Source organism: Oryzias latipes, chromosome 1 (genome assembly GCF_053564925.1).
Source record: "Oryzias latipes strain Hd-rR chromosome 1, Olatipes_Hd-rR_3.1".
Taxonomy (NCBI): domain Eukaryota; kingdom Metazoa; phylum Chordata; class Actinopteri; order Beloniformes; family Adrianichthyidae; genus Oryzias; species Oryzias latipes.
Window position 1 is genome coordinate 3,910,754 of NC_136237.1, and position 13,275 is coordinate 3,924,028.

General features: G+C 45.1%; 2 protein-coding genes across 2 annotated transcripts in view; both read left to right on the plus strand.

The window, feature by feature from the left end:
- The window catches only part of LOC144994858 (uncharacterized), a 193,931-nt gene that overhangs the window by 117,342 nt on the left and 63,314 nt on the right, over window positions 1-13,275 (plus strand). The gene's annotated exons all lie outside the window — the stretch shown is intronic.
- The window catches only part of LOC101167346 (neuronal acetylcholine receptor subunit alpha-7-like), a 44,387-nt gene that overhangs the window by 2,558 nt on the left and 28,554 nt on the right, over window positions 1-13,275 (plus strand). The window contains exon 2 of the mRNA XM_004066284.5: window positions 6,605-6,744. Within this exon, the coding sequence (XP_004066332.1) occupies window positions 6,605-6,744 (140 nt within the window). The remainder of the gene's footprint in view (window positions 1-6,604; window positions 6,745-13,275) is intronic.

The following is a 13,275-nucleotide window of genomic DNA, read 5'->3' on the forward strand; positions in this document are numbered from 1 at the left end:
TGTTTCCTCTGCCTCAGACGACCCTGCAGGAGTTTGATCTGATGGACACCGGATCAACAAATAATCCAAACGCTCAAACATTGGATTTTGTTGCCACAATGTTTCATAAAACATAAACTTAAACAGTATTTTACAGAGACATAATGGGCCAAACCTGGCAGAACTTTCTCAGTGTTTGTAGTTTAATTAGACAGAGATTCAATCATTCAAAAGCAACCAGTAACAGCTGCATGGTCACCACTGGTCTCAAACAAGCTATAATTCTCATTGAAAATAATGAGCAGAGATTGTTCCCTGGTTCCTCTGCAGTCTCGACTCGGTCACCGTTACAGCGTTTCTGCTGCTGTATTTATTGTCCTGCCTCATGTTATTCAATTTTTACTACTCCCTGTAAACCAAACTGCCTTTTGGGGGCATTAAAAATTGATTCCTTTCTAGTCTTTGGCCTAGTGACCTAAAATGTCCCATTTATTGCAGAAAGCTGCAAGCTGTTAAGGGTAGCTTTCTGGGCAGTCAAAGCAATATGGTGCACTTTAAGACGGAAAATGTCTACATTTGAGTTTATCTCAAGGGAGCAAAGATTGTATGTTCTTCTATGATTGATCCCTACTCATGTTAGGTGATATGCTAAAATGATATATTTTGAATGTTTACATGAACTGTACATCCATTTTCCCAAAAAAAACACGCCAGGAGGGATTAAAAAAGTAAAAAACAAACACAAAAGTAACATTCAGTTTTCTGTAAAGCTGAGACAGATAGGATTTAATTGCTTTTTTGTTGCTGCGTCGCAAACCTGAGCTTTTTCAAACCACGAGTTTTTTATCTTCTCCTGAACCGTCGCGATCTGAATAAAGAAATACACAAAAATGCACAATAAAAACCAGCCAGCAAAACCCAACACATTACACTAGAAAGACAAAATGTGACAAACACACTTGCTGTGACCAAGGAATAGAGGTTAGAAAGTTCAATGTCACAATACAAAAATAAAGACACAATGAATAACAGAAAGTCTCTAAGAGTAAAGTAAAACTTGATTGAACACAAACTTTTTTCAACACAATAACCTAAACTTGGTGTTTATTACTTGAGATTTACAGACCGGTTTATTAAAATATACCAATGAAAACTGTTTACATGTTTCTAGGTTACCAAAATAAACACAAGTGGGGCTATGGAAAAGCAGCAGAAAAGTGTCGCGCACAGTGCCTTGGGGCGGTGGGACATAATGAATGAAATAGGAAAATTGTACAAGGAGCCTTTATGTGAAAAAGACCCTCCGGCAAGTATTCAGTCAACTATCAGGCCCTTTTCATCCAGTCGAGCTGTTCTTTCTTGCTTAGACTTGACTGAGAACCAGCTGGTCCACCTTAACCCTTGTGCTATCCTATGACCCCACCCTTACATTGACATGTTCTCCCTACCATGACAAAGGTGGATAAAGGTGAAGAGGATTTCATGTAATCCATGGACACCAGTGAGGATCACAAATCGTTGAAGAAAAAAGGTTCAGCACACTGTCTTGTGGGTCTAGATGACCCAACTTCCAACGTCAACGTGCCTAGGATGGCACGAGGGTTACGTTTGACATCAGCCATACATACAGTAACAGTTACAGGCTTATTTCCGGCTTCAACCAATGAGGTCAGTCTTGCAGTAATTTTTTTAATGTGATCTGGTCGCTGCCATGTTGGAGCCTGACGTGTTAGTAAGTCCTGATCAGGTTTTTTTTTTGGCCCTGATTTGATACCGACTCATTTGATTTTGAGCGTCTGCTAGTTATTTTCTACTTGATACCAACTAATCAACTAGAAATGAAAAAATGTATATATTATCAACTACAAAATATAGTTATCTATTAACTATAATAATGGGTTAGATTAATCTGTACTTGTCCAGATGCTCAAAGTTCTTACATTATTCATTCACTCCTCATTCATACTTGCTGATGGTAAGCTCCTGCTGTAGCCACAGCTGCCCTGGGGCAGACTGATGGGGGCGTGGCTGCCAGTACGTGCCTACAGCCCCTCTGACCATCACCAGGACTTTCATACGCATTCTCACACCAGTGAAGGAATCCTGGAGCCAGGGAGGAGGAAGTGTCTTGCCCAAGGACTCAATGAGGTTGGCTGGGGATCGAGCCACCAACCCTTTGATCATCGGCCAACCCGCTCAACCGTCGTCCTCAAACTCGGAGCCAGACAATTGCCACCTCTGATCCAAGCAACGATCAAGAAGATATAGAGGTAGAGCTGGGCTTACCTCAATCTCTGATCCATTCTACCTCATTCACTTTCAGAAGAGAGCGTCCTGTACCAACTGCTCTTGGGCCTGCCCTTTCAGTTGATCTCCCTCAGTTGATCCCCACTGTGCAACCGGGCTTGCATGCAGCTGAGGAAATTGACCTAGCTACTAATGGGGATTCTTCTGCAGATTCTAAATCTCCTGGTGATGAGGACTTTGCCGAAGAGGTAAAACTTACCGTTGTTCCTGAGAATCCACCTGAAGGACCAGAACTCACTGACCAGGTAGAGGCAGAACCTGAACTCAGGGTAGTGAGCCTTTGCTCAACTTCAATGAGACAATTACTGAGGAACTAAACTCTTCAGGCATTGATGTTGATTCTAGTTCCACTGACCGGCGTACCGGTCGTCAACGTCACCCTCCCAATCGCTTGCAATATTCTGCGTTGGGTAATCCGCTAGTCTCTGTGGTTCACAATTTCTTTCATGGGTTAGTTGATGTGTATAGTGAAGTGCTGCGTGCCTCTGCTGTGGACACCCTTTCGCGCCCTTGTGTTTATGACGTTTAGCATGCACCGGAGTTGCATGTTCTGAAGAGGGGAGGGTGTAACCTGGGTGGAAAATTGCATTTAGTCTCCTCTCGCATCTCCTGCGTGATGAAGTCACCACACTGTGTGCGTCGGTGCGTCACACGGTCATGTGATTCGGCCCGTACAATCCGAAGCCATTAAAAACAGTTGTGGGAAGGTTGCCGGAAGAAGCATGTGGGGAAGTCTCGGGTGTTTAGCTGGAGGAGCCGACTACTGGTGCCGATTTGTCCGGAGACGAGCGTGCAACACGAAACTAAGAGAACGAAACTGGTTAGGTGATTATTTTGGATGGTGAGCTACAGCCCAGGACCTAGAACCAAACCGGAACTCTGGACAACTAGTCCGAAGGCCATTCATATTTCCACCCACACAATCCCCTATCCTCTGGATTACCCTCTGTTGGACACTTTGGCCGTTATAATGAACAATGAACTCTTGCGAATGAACTGTTGAGTCGAATCTTGAGGAACTGAACTTTCTTGAAGAAAAAAGATAATTTACAAATGTGAAACATTCTTTACTGTAAATATAGTATGGCCATTCTATGTGTGTGAATGTAATTGTTTCTTTCCTTTGTTTTTTTCAATTATATGGTACCAACAAATGCAATTCAGCTTCAGTCTCTTTCTCCTAGAGTTGAACCAGAGATCTTCTGATGTAGCCCTGTGTCTATTAAATATCCACTGTGTTTCAGATATTGATACACGTATAGGTTACATTTGTCATGGTAGGGAGAACACGTCAGTGTAAGGGTGGGGTCATCTAAGATAGCACAAGGGATAAAATAGGGGATAATTAGTCATTTGAGAAAGTTTGGTGATGGTAACTTTAGTATATTTAGAACTATAGAACATTTTTGATAACTTGTTTGTGGAGCTTGCACTCCACTGTGGCCATGGTGCATCAGATTTGATTCCCACCTTGCCCGCCCATGTGTCGAAGTGTCTTTGGGCAAGACACTAAACCCCACCTTGCCTCTGGTGGAAGGTTGGAGGCAGTGTTCAGCAGTGGAGCTGCCATCTGTGTGTGAATGTGTGTGAATGGCTGAATGGGACTGTGACTGTAAAGCGCTTTGGGCCTTTGATGAAGGTAGAAAAGCCCAGACAGAGCTATTCTCATTGAAATGAAACAAAAACCCAATATTTTATCTGTTATAATGCCTTTGTAGGTCATTGTTTGACCCAAGAAAAACCAACAGATGCTTTCTGTCAGTTTTAATCATTTGACAAGACTTACTGAGACCAGAACCTGTGAACATCTCACATTTTCACTGAACTTTTTTTGTGCGCCTGACATTACAGGTAATGAGAGGAGGATAGAGGTGCTTCCTAGAGAAGTAGTAATGGGTTTTTGAGGAATAGAATTTTTGCTTGTTTTCAGGGGCTAATTACTTGCTTACTTTTTATTTATTCTACTTTACTCAGTTTTAATTAAGCTGTACAAAGTTTAATGAGAACCTTTGTATTACAATTCATTTCCACCTGTAGTGGTTGTTTCTCTTTAGAGGCTTGGGAGGTCCTGCCATCATTATGCATACTATATTGTTGTTTAAATTGTATTTTAACAGCCATAGCTCCATGTTTTGGATGCATCCCTCTGACAGACCTCTTTAGTATTCAGATTGGCTTTCTTTGGCTCACTTCCCTCCTGTGCCTTTCGATTTTTTTGCTGCCAGCTACACTCGGCTGTTATGCAGATTACCATTCATGCTCAAATTTAGGGATACCCCATGTGACCCCAGACAATGCATACAAGCACACAGAGATCTGTGCTTACTCCTCGTTGGCTAATTTCATTTTTTATTTATTTCTTGGGGACAGTGCACATTTAAAGCATCGCTGCAATGAGCCAGAAGTAGCCCAGCGGCTATTTTTTGTCTGTTGTCCCGGGACAGATGTTAAAATGCCTCCTTTGAACTTTATTATTCCTTGTCTTGGATATCAATTAATAATTACTGAAAAATGTAAGGGAAACTAAGAATTTCAGGAAAACTTTTTTTTTAACCTTTTCTATTTTTAATTGTACCCTGTCCTATTGAAGGCAGCTGTAACTCATTGCTTTTCAGTAAGTTCGTTTTTATCAATCTTGACTTGAATTTTGTCAATAACAGTGGTGCTCAGATACATAAGATGATTGTAAAAGGCATGTTGCAGGGAGACAGCTGCCAGCTAGAAATTCCAGGTGTCTGGATAAACAGTTCATCCATGAAACATCTCTAGAGCTCCAGAGTCAATAAAAACCTCACCCTGAACTGGACAGCCTTTAACATGAAAAATGGCTGTGATTTTGGGAGGAAATTAACTAAACTCAAGACACACCTTCCTCTCTCGTGCTGAGCCTGCTCTTTCTGACATATGATGTGGCACATGATGTTCTGACTCACAGCAGTAAAATTCAATTCAGTTTTATTTGGATAGCCCAAATTCACAACAACAGTTGTCTCAATGGGCATCGTACCGGTAATTGTAAAGTAAACATAAAATTAAAAGGATGATGAATACATAGAATTCAATAGGATAATACTAAACCGAACTAACTAATCAGACTAAACTAAACTGGCATCCCTGCCCTTAGACCCTCCTTTTCAGTAAGAAGAAACTCCTAAAAAATGCATTACGGAAAAAAATGAAGAAACCTCAGGGGTGTCCACATGAAGGAGGGATCCTCCCCCAGGACGGACAGGCGATGTACTAGAACTCATAGAGAAGAATTAACTCATCTAACTCTACAACTACATATTTAAAGTCCAGGAGATTTATCCAGATGGAGTTAGGGGAAGGCTGGGGGCACAAGACGAGCCAGAGGCAGGATCTACAGCCAAGTGTAGGAGCATTAGTAGAGGTGAGCCAGAGACGAGTTACACGGCCAGGTACAGGAGCACGGATTTTCCCACTCCCCTCCCTCAGTAAAACACATCAGTAAAACACGGTGGAGGCAGTGTGACGGCTTGGGCGTGCATGGCTTCTAGTGGCACTGGGACACTAGTGTTTATTGATGACGTGACACAGGACAGAAGCAGCCCAATGAATTCTGAGGTGTTCAGAGACATACTGTCTGCGCAGATCCAGGTGAATGCAGCCAAACTGATTGGGCGGCGTTTCATAATACAGATGGACAACAACCCAAAACATACAGCCAAAGCAACTCAGGAGTTTATTAAAACAAAGAAGTGGAATATTCTTGAATGGCCAAGTCAGTCACCTGATCTTAACCCAATGGAGCCTGCATTTCACTTGTTGAAGACTAAACTTCAGACACAAACATACAGCAACTGACGGCCGCTGCAGTAAAGGCCTGGCAGAGCATTCAGAAGGAGAAAACCCAGCATCTGGTGATGTCCATGAGTTCAAGACTTCAGGCTGTCATTGCCAACAAAGGCTTTTCAACCAAATATTACTAATGACCATTTTGTTTTCAGTTATTTCATTTGTCCAATTACTTACGAGCCCACGAAATGAAGGGATTGTGTTTAAAAAATGCCTTTGTTTTTCACATTTTTATGCAATCTTGTTGTTCAACCCATGGAATAAAAGCTGAAAGTCTGCACTTCAATGGCATCTGATTTTTTTTATTTAAAATTCACTGTGGTAATGTACAGAAACTAAATTAGGAAAAATGTGCCTCTGTCCAAACATTTATGGTCCTGACTGTATTTTCCTGTTGGAGAGCTATGGGAGTCTAACTCCTATATTTTTCTTATAACTATCGGTAACTTTTGTAATATCTCCTGGTTTGATTTTCCTTGTTCCTGCTAATGTTTTTCACCAGAATGCCATGGTGGTGTGTACCAGAGGAAGCTGTATCGCGACCTGATGGTGAACTACAATCGGCTGGAGAGACCAGTCCAGAATGACTCTGCACCCATTGTGGTGGAACTCGGGATCACGTTGCTGCAGATCATTGATGTGGTGAGTTTTGGAGGGTATTTTGAGGAGTACAGAGTAGTATGAAATGTACTTCTCCTTAAAGTTATGAAGTGAACATTCATCTTTGGAACAGTAAGACGTCTCTCTGGTCTGCATTGAGCTCAATCAGTCTGAGTTGAGAAATGGCCTCTCAATCTCTGCCTCCAACTTTCTAGTTAATCTCTTACTGATTCTGCCGCCCTGCTTCCTGCTTTCCATTCGGATCACAAAACCTTTCATGTCACAGTTAAAATTATTTATGGTTTTGTTTCAGTGTGGAGTTTTACTTAATATAGAACTGAAGCAATGTATTAACTACTGAATTAAAGTTGCATGAAAATAAAGAGATTAAAACATTAATCTCTTTACTACTACTCAAGTAATCCCACCCAGAGGGGTTACATGCAGAGAATGTGGAATGAATGGATGCTTCGAAACCCACAATCAAGGTTAACTGCCAAACAACTGGTAGCTCAGTGCTCTAACATCCACAAACGGCAACTCCTATCACAACTTGACATTGAAGCGATACAATACAATGCCACGGGAGAGCCAGAACAACAGGTCAGAGAGGAGGTTATGCCACACTCCCACCCTGAGATTGGGTACACAGCCCCAACAACCACAATTACGCTGAGCGAGGCAGCAACTGACCTGAAAGACAAGATCATGTCTACAATGAACACTAGGCAACCCCGACACCAACTACAACGGTTAAGTGACGTACCTGAAAGTCTACTGGAAACTGTGAATGAAGCATTGAGGGCAATTCCTACCACAACCATCACAGAAACCAATGAACTGGTTTACACTTCAGCAGCAGTGATCCTTGAGATGCTTGGCTACAAGAGCAACCATGGAAGAAAACAGTACCCACCATGGAAGCAACGGTTAGAGGCCAAAATCAAGGCAACTCGGAAGGATGTGAGTAAGCTGACAGAGGCTCAAAGAGGTACAATGAGAAAGCAAGTACCTAAGAGATACAGCCAGATGCCCATACCTGAAGCACTGGAAACTGCCAAACAAAGGCTCCTAGCCTTGAGCAGCCGCCTAAAGAGGTACACAAGAGACAATGAAGCCAGACGAATAAACAGGCTCTCCGCAACTCAACCTGCAAAAGTGTACGCTCAGTGGCAGGGTCAAAACAGCCGAGCAGACCCACCAAGGCTAGAAACTGAACAGTACTGGAAAAGCATATGGGAGAAAGAGACAGCACATAACAGCAATGCCCAGTGGCTGGTCTCTCTGAGAAAAGAACATAGCAACCTCCCTGAACAGAATCCAGTAACCATCACAGTGGCAGACATCCAAGAAAAAGACTCAGGTATGAAGAACTGGACAGCACCGGGCCCTGACATGATACATGCCTAATGGCTAAAGAAGTTTACCACACTCCACGAGCGCCTGGCAGCACAAATGAACCAGCTGCTAAGAGATGCGACTCACCCCGAATGGCTAACGGAAGGGCGACCGATCCTGATCCAGAAGGATCCCTCAAAGGGTGCAGTCCCATCCAACTACCGGCCAATAACCTGTCTCTCCACAACATGGAAGCTCATGTCTGGCATCATTGCAACCAAGATAAATAGGCACATGGATCAATTCATGAGTAACACACAGAAGGGCATTGGTAGAGACTCCAGAGGAGCCAAACACCAACTCCTGGTCGACAGAACAGCGCTCAAGACTGCAGGTCACGACACACCAACCTGTGCACAGCCTGGATTGATTACAAGAAGGCCTATGACTCGATGCCACACACATGGATCACTGAATGCTTGGAGCTGTACAACATCAACAGGACTCTAAGAGCCTTCATAGGAAACTCAATGAAGCTGTGGAAAACCACCCTTGAAGCCAATGGGAAGCCACTTGCACAAGTGTCCATCAAATGTGGGATATACCAAGGTGATGCTCTGTCCCCACTGCTGTTCTGCATAGGTCTCAACCCCCTCAGTCAAATAATCACCAAGACTGGCTATGGATGACTCAGAAATGGGGCCAACATCAGTCACCTCCTCTACATGGATGACATCAAGCTATATGCTAAGAGCGAGCGTGACATTGACTCCCTGATCCACACCACCAGGATCTACAGTACTGACATTAGGATGTCATTTGGGCTCGAGAAATGCAGCCGGATGGTGACAAAGAGAGGCAAGGTAGTCCACACAGGAGGGGTCTCACTCCCAGAAGGAACAATAGCAGACATCGAGGACAGTTACAAGTACCTTGGAATTCCACAGGCAAATGGCAACCTGGAGCAGGCAACAAGGAAAGCTGCAACAGCTAAATACCTCCAACGAGTAAGGCAAGTCCTGAGAAGCCAGCTCAATGGCAAAAATAAGACCCGGGCAATTAACAGCTACGCACTGCCAGTTATCAGATACCCTGCAGGAATAATAAGATGGCCAAAGGAAGAGATACAGACCACGGATGTTAAAACACGAAAGCTCCTCACCATGCATGGAGGGTTCCATCCCAAATCCAGCACCCTGAGACTCTATGCTAGCCGCAAGGAAGGAGGCCGAGGACTAGTGAGCGTAGAAGCCACTATCCAGAATGAAACATCCAAGATCCATGAGTACATCAAGCTCAAGGCCCCAACTGACAGTGTGCTCAGTGAATGTCTCAGGCAATGGAGAGCAGAGGATACAGTGCTGGAGGGCAGAACCTCATGGGAGGACAAACCCCTGCATGGGATGTACCACCGGACCATAACTGAAGTGGCTGATATCAAGAAGTCCTACCAATGGCTAGAAAGGGCTGGCCTACAGGACAGCACTGAAGCGCTCATCCTGGCAGCCCAGGAACAAGCCCTGAGAACCAGAGCAATGGAGGCTCAGATCTACCACACCAGACAAGACCCAAGGTGTAGGCTGTGCAAAGAGGCGCCTAAAACAATCCAGCACATAACTGCAGGGTGTAAGATGCTGGCAGGGAAAGCATACATGGAGCCCCACAATCAAGTGGCTGGAATAATATACAGGAACATGTGTGCAGAATATGGACTGGAAACCCCAAGGTCAAAATGGGAAACACCTCCGAAGGTGGTAGAGAATGAGAGGGCAAAGATCCTGTGGGACTTCCAGATCCAGACTGATAGGATGGTAATGGCGAACCAACCAGACATTGTAGTGGTGGATAAAGAACAGAGGAAAGCCGTTGTGGTGGATGTGGCAGTGCCAAGCGATGGGAACATCAGGAAGAAGGAACATGAGAAACTGAAGAAATACCAGGGACTCAGAGAAGAACTGGAGAATGCATGGAAAGTGAAGGTGACAGTGGTGCCTGTGGTAATTGGGGCACTTGGGGCAGTAACCCCCAAGCTGGAGGAGTGGCTACAACAGATACCTGGAAAGACCTCAGACCTCTCAGTCCAGAAAAGCGCAGTGCTAGGAACAGCTAAGATACTGCGCAGGACCCTCAAGCTCCCAGGCCTCTGGTAGAGGACCCGAGCTTGGAGGAGAAACCACCCGCGGAGGGTGAGAGGGGCGTTTTATATATATATATATATATATATATATATATATATATATAGTATTACACACATATTCACGGGGGTTAGGGACCAGACACAACCACTAAAAATTCAAAATCTACGAATACGGAGAACCACCACCACCCCATGTGCGAAGAATGTCCGTCACCGGTCCTCACTCATAATAAGAATCATATGTTTTTGGGAAGATTTTTACTTACCTTTTAATATACAATTAGAAAAACAAAATGTACTTTCTGGAGTCATCTCACATGATATTTTATCTAGTTCTAAGTGTTTTATTTAATATAAATTTTATTTTAACAAGAACAGTCGTTCATCTTCCAACCTGTTCGTTCCCTTTCGGGGCCACTGGACTGCTGGAGCCTATCCTAGCCACTTGCGGGTGACAGCAGGGGACATCCTGGACAGGTTGCTCGTGATATGCGATTTTAGTGATCAATATTTCGATGACGATATAACTTGCAATAAATGAACAAATAGCAAAAACAACAAAACATTTCCATTTCACTGCAAAGGTTAATTTAAATAAGAGTCAAAGTACCTTAAATTATTCTCCAAATCACCCTTGTCTTATTATGAGGGCAACATCTAACATAAAAGCTCCAACCGATTGGTCAACAACGTGAAAGGCTCCATCCGATTAGTCAAATGCATAAAGTGATTTATTCAATTCATGAAATAGTTCACGTTGCCATGGAGATTGTTTTATCACATTTAAGGTTTACCATTTACTGCGATTTTCGCCGACTTTTGCGATATGGATATTGCACAGCTTGAAATGGTGATAACGATAAATTTGCGATTAATATGCAGGCGTAGCACCACCCAATACCAAAATATGCCACTGGGAGGGATGGAGAGGCAGAACAGCGAAATTCTCTGTGATATCAGCCTTTCCCGTCCATGCACTGCGTCCGGTGGAAATAATCATGGAGGTAGGGCGGAGCAGACAAGACAAGAAAATGTCCACAGAAGAGGGACAGGTCCAATGACTGATTAATCCAATGGCTGGTTAAACTATAGAATGTACAGTAGCCTTAACAGAAAATGAAAAAAAAAAACCAGAGAGCCGCCATAACAAAGCCAGCACCAAAATGATGGCCAAATTCACATCCAGCTCCTAACTAACAAAAGGGTAAACAACAGCAGAAAAAAACGCCAAAAGTCACGACGAGTTCAGCCAGCATAAAAAACCCATCCTAGCGAGGACCCCCAGCCTTAATAACCACGGAAAAACCCCCACAATCCCCAAAACGGGAACTGGATGACGCAGAGCCACGCAGCAGTATCCGAACCAGGTGCACATCGTTACTTTCAAGAACAGGAACTGCAATTCCCAGGGTTCTTCGGGGTGTCACGTCACCGATGACCGGTTCGAGCAGAGAACCAAGAAGAGCCGCAATGTGGGAAAGCCTCAACATGTAAAAACACAGAGGAAGACGGCTGCATGGGACGCTCAACATAGAGATTCCGGTGCTTACGGCTTTTAGGAAGGCCCTGATCTCCCGATCGAGCGCCACTTACGATCCGAACACTGCAGGGCTCTCCCCCTGCAGATGCATGCCTGAGACGCGGGCGCTACTGCGCCGAAAGACGCGGGAGCCGCGACACTGCCTGAGCAGAAGAAGGGGGACCATTGAGTTTGAAGAAGAACGGGGGGAAGACATCATGCCGCTAAGAAAAGCGAGAAGGAGAACAGCGGGCATGGAGAACCGGTGATGAACGCAGAGCTCACGGAAATGGAAGAAAAGGGATGGGACCGCACCTGGAACTTAAGTAGAACGCTAATAGACTGAACCGCCCGCGGGGGGGAGTAACCAGGAAAACCTACTGCTCGAGTTGCCTGCCTGAAATACTCCTAGGATCGTTCATTTCATGTTTTTCTCTGATTGCAAAAATCGAGGATGTAATGTTTTTAAAAAAGTGGTAAAGTTGGATTTTCTTTTTTTTTTTTTTTTTTTTAACTTGTCCTGTCCAACAGCTGGGCAGACAGACGAGAGCTGAGGGCCTCTTGTGTTGGACATATTTTGCTTTAACAAGAGAGGTTATTAATCTTCTGACAAACCAAAGGTATGTCTGAATAAACCCCTTTTGTAATTGAGGCCAAACTTTATTAATTTCAATCATGTCTGAAAATCTTTGGTGTTGGACCGGACGGAAAAGGAAAGGAGGGAAGAAGAGAGAGGGATGTTAGAGAGAGGGGGGGTAGGGGGTGATAATAGGAGGGGAAGGGGGATAAGACCATGAAGCAGCATACAGCAACAAGTTTACTGGTTGTTAATCATTATAGTAAGGTTCAAATGCAGTACAAAAAGGGCGGGGCCCGTCCACACACACACTCAAATGTTATAAACACACCTGCTAGCTGCAAAAATGTCCACCTGTCGACATGTACACAAAACCGATTGTGTTCACACGCATACTTATGCCTTAAAACCAACTAGTGTGAAATATTTCAGTCATTCAGTCATGCAAGCTATTAGTGCAAAGGTGAGCTAACACCAGTGCTCAGGTGAGGTTTTATGTTCTTCTAAAATGGATGGTGGAACGTGAAAAGAAGGAGGGAGAGTGCCCAGCCATCCCCACCCCAAGACCCCCACCGCAGCAGCAGCGGCAGCCGGAATCCCCCCAACGCCACACGGGAACCGGCAGGGAACAACCGCCGCCCGGGCGACCAAGCCCGCCACCCAGGCCAGGGCCAGCAGGGCCGCCGCAAGGCCCCCAGAGCCAGAGGCCAGGGAAGCACGGAGGGAAAGAGAGCGCCGCCCCAGCCCAACCAGGAGAGCAGCCCCCCCGCCGCGCCGGGAGAACCCAACGCAGAGCCCCACCGGAGAAGGACGCCCACAGCCCCAAACGAGCACCCCACCACCGCCCAGGAGTTCCGGGCATCCCCCCGCCCCAACCCCAGGTACGAGCCAGGACCCCCCAAGGGAGACCCGCTCCGCACTCCAGGCAGCCATCCGCCCGGCCCACGGTTGGTCCAGGGAGGAGCGAGGCAGTGGGCCCGCCGCCCCCGCCCAGGAGGGGGG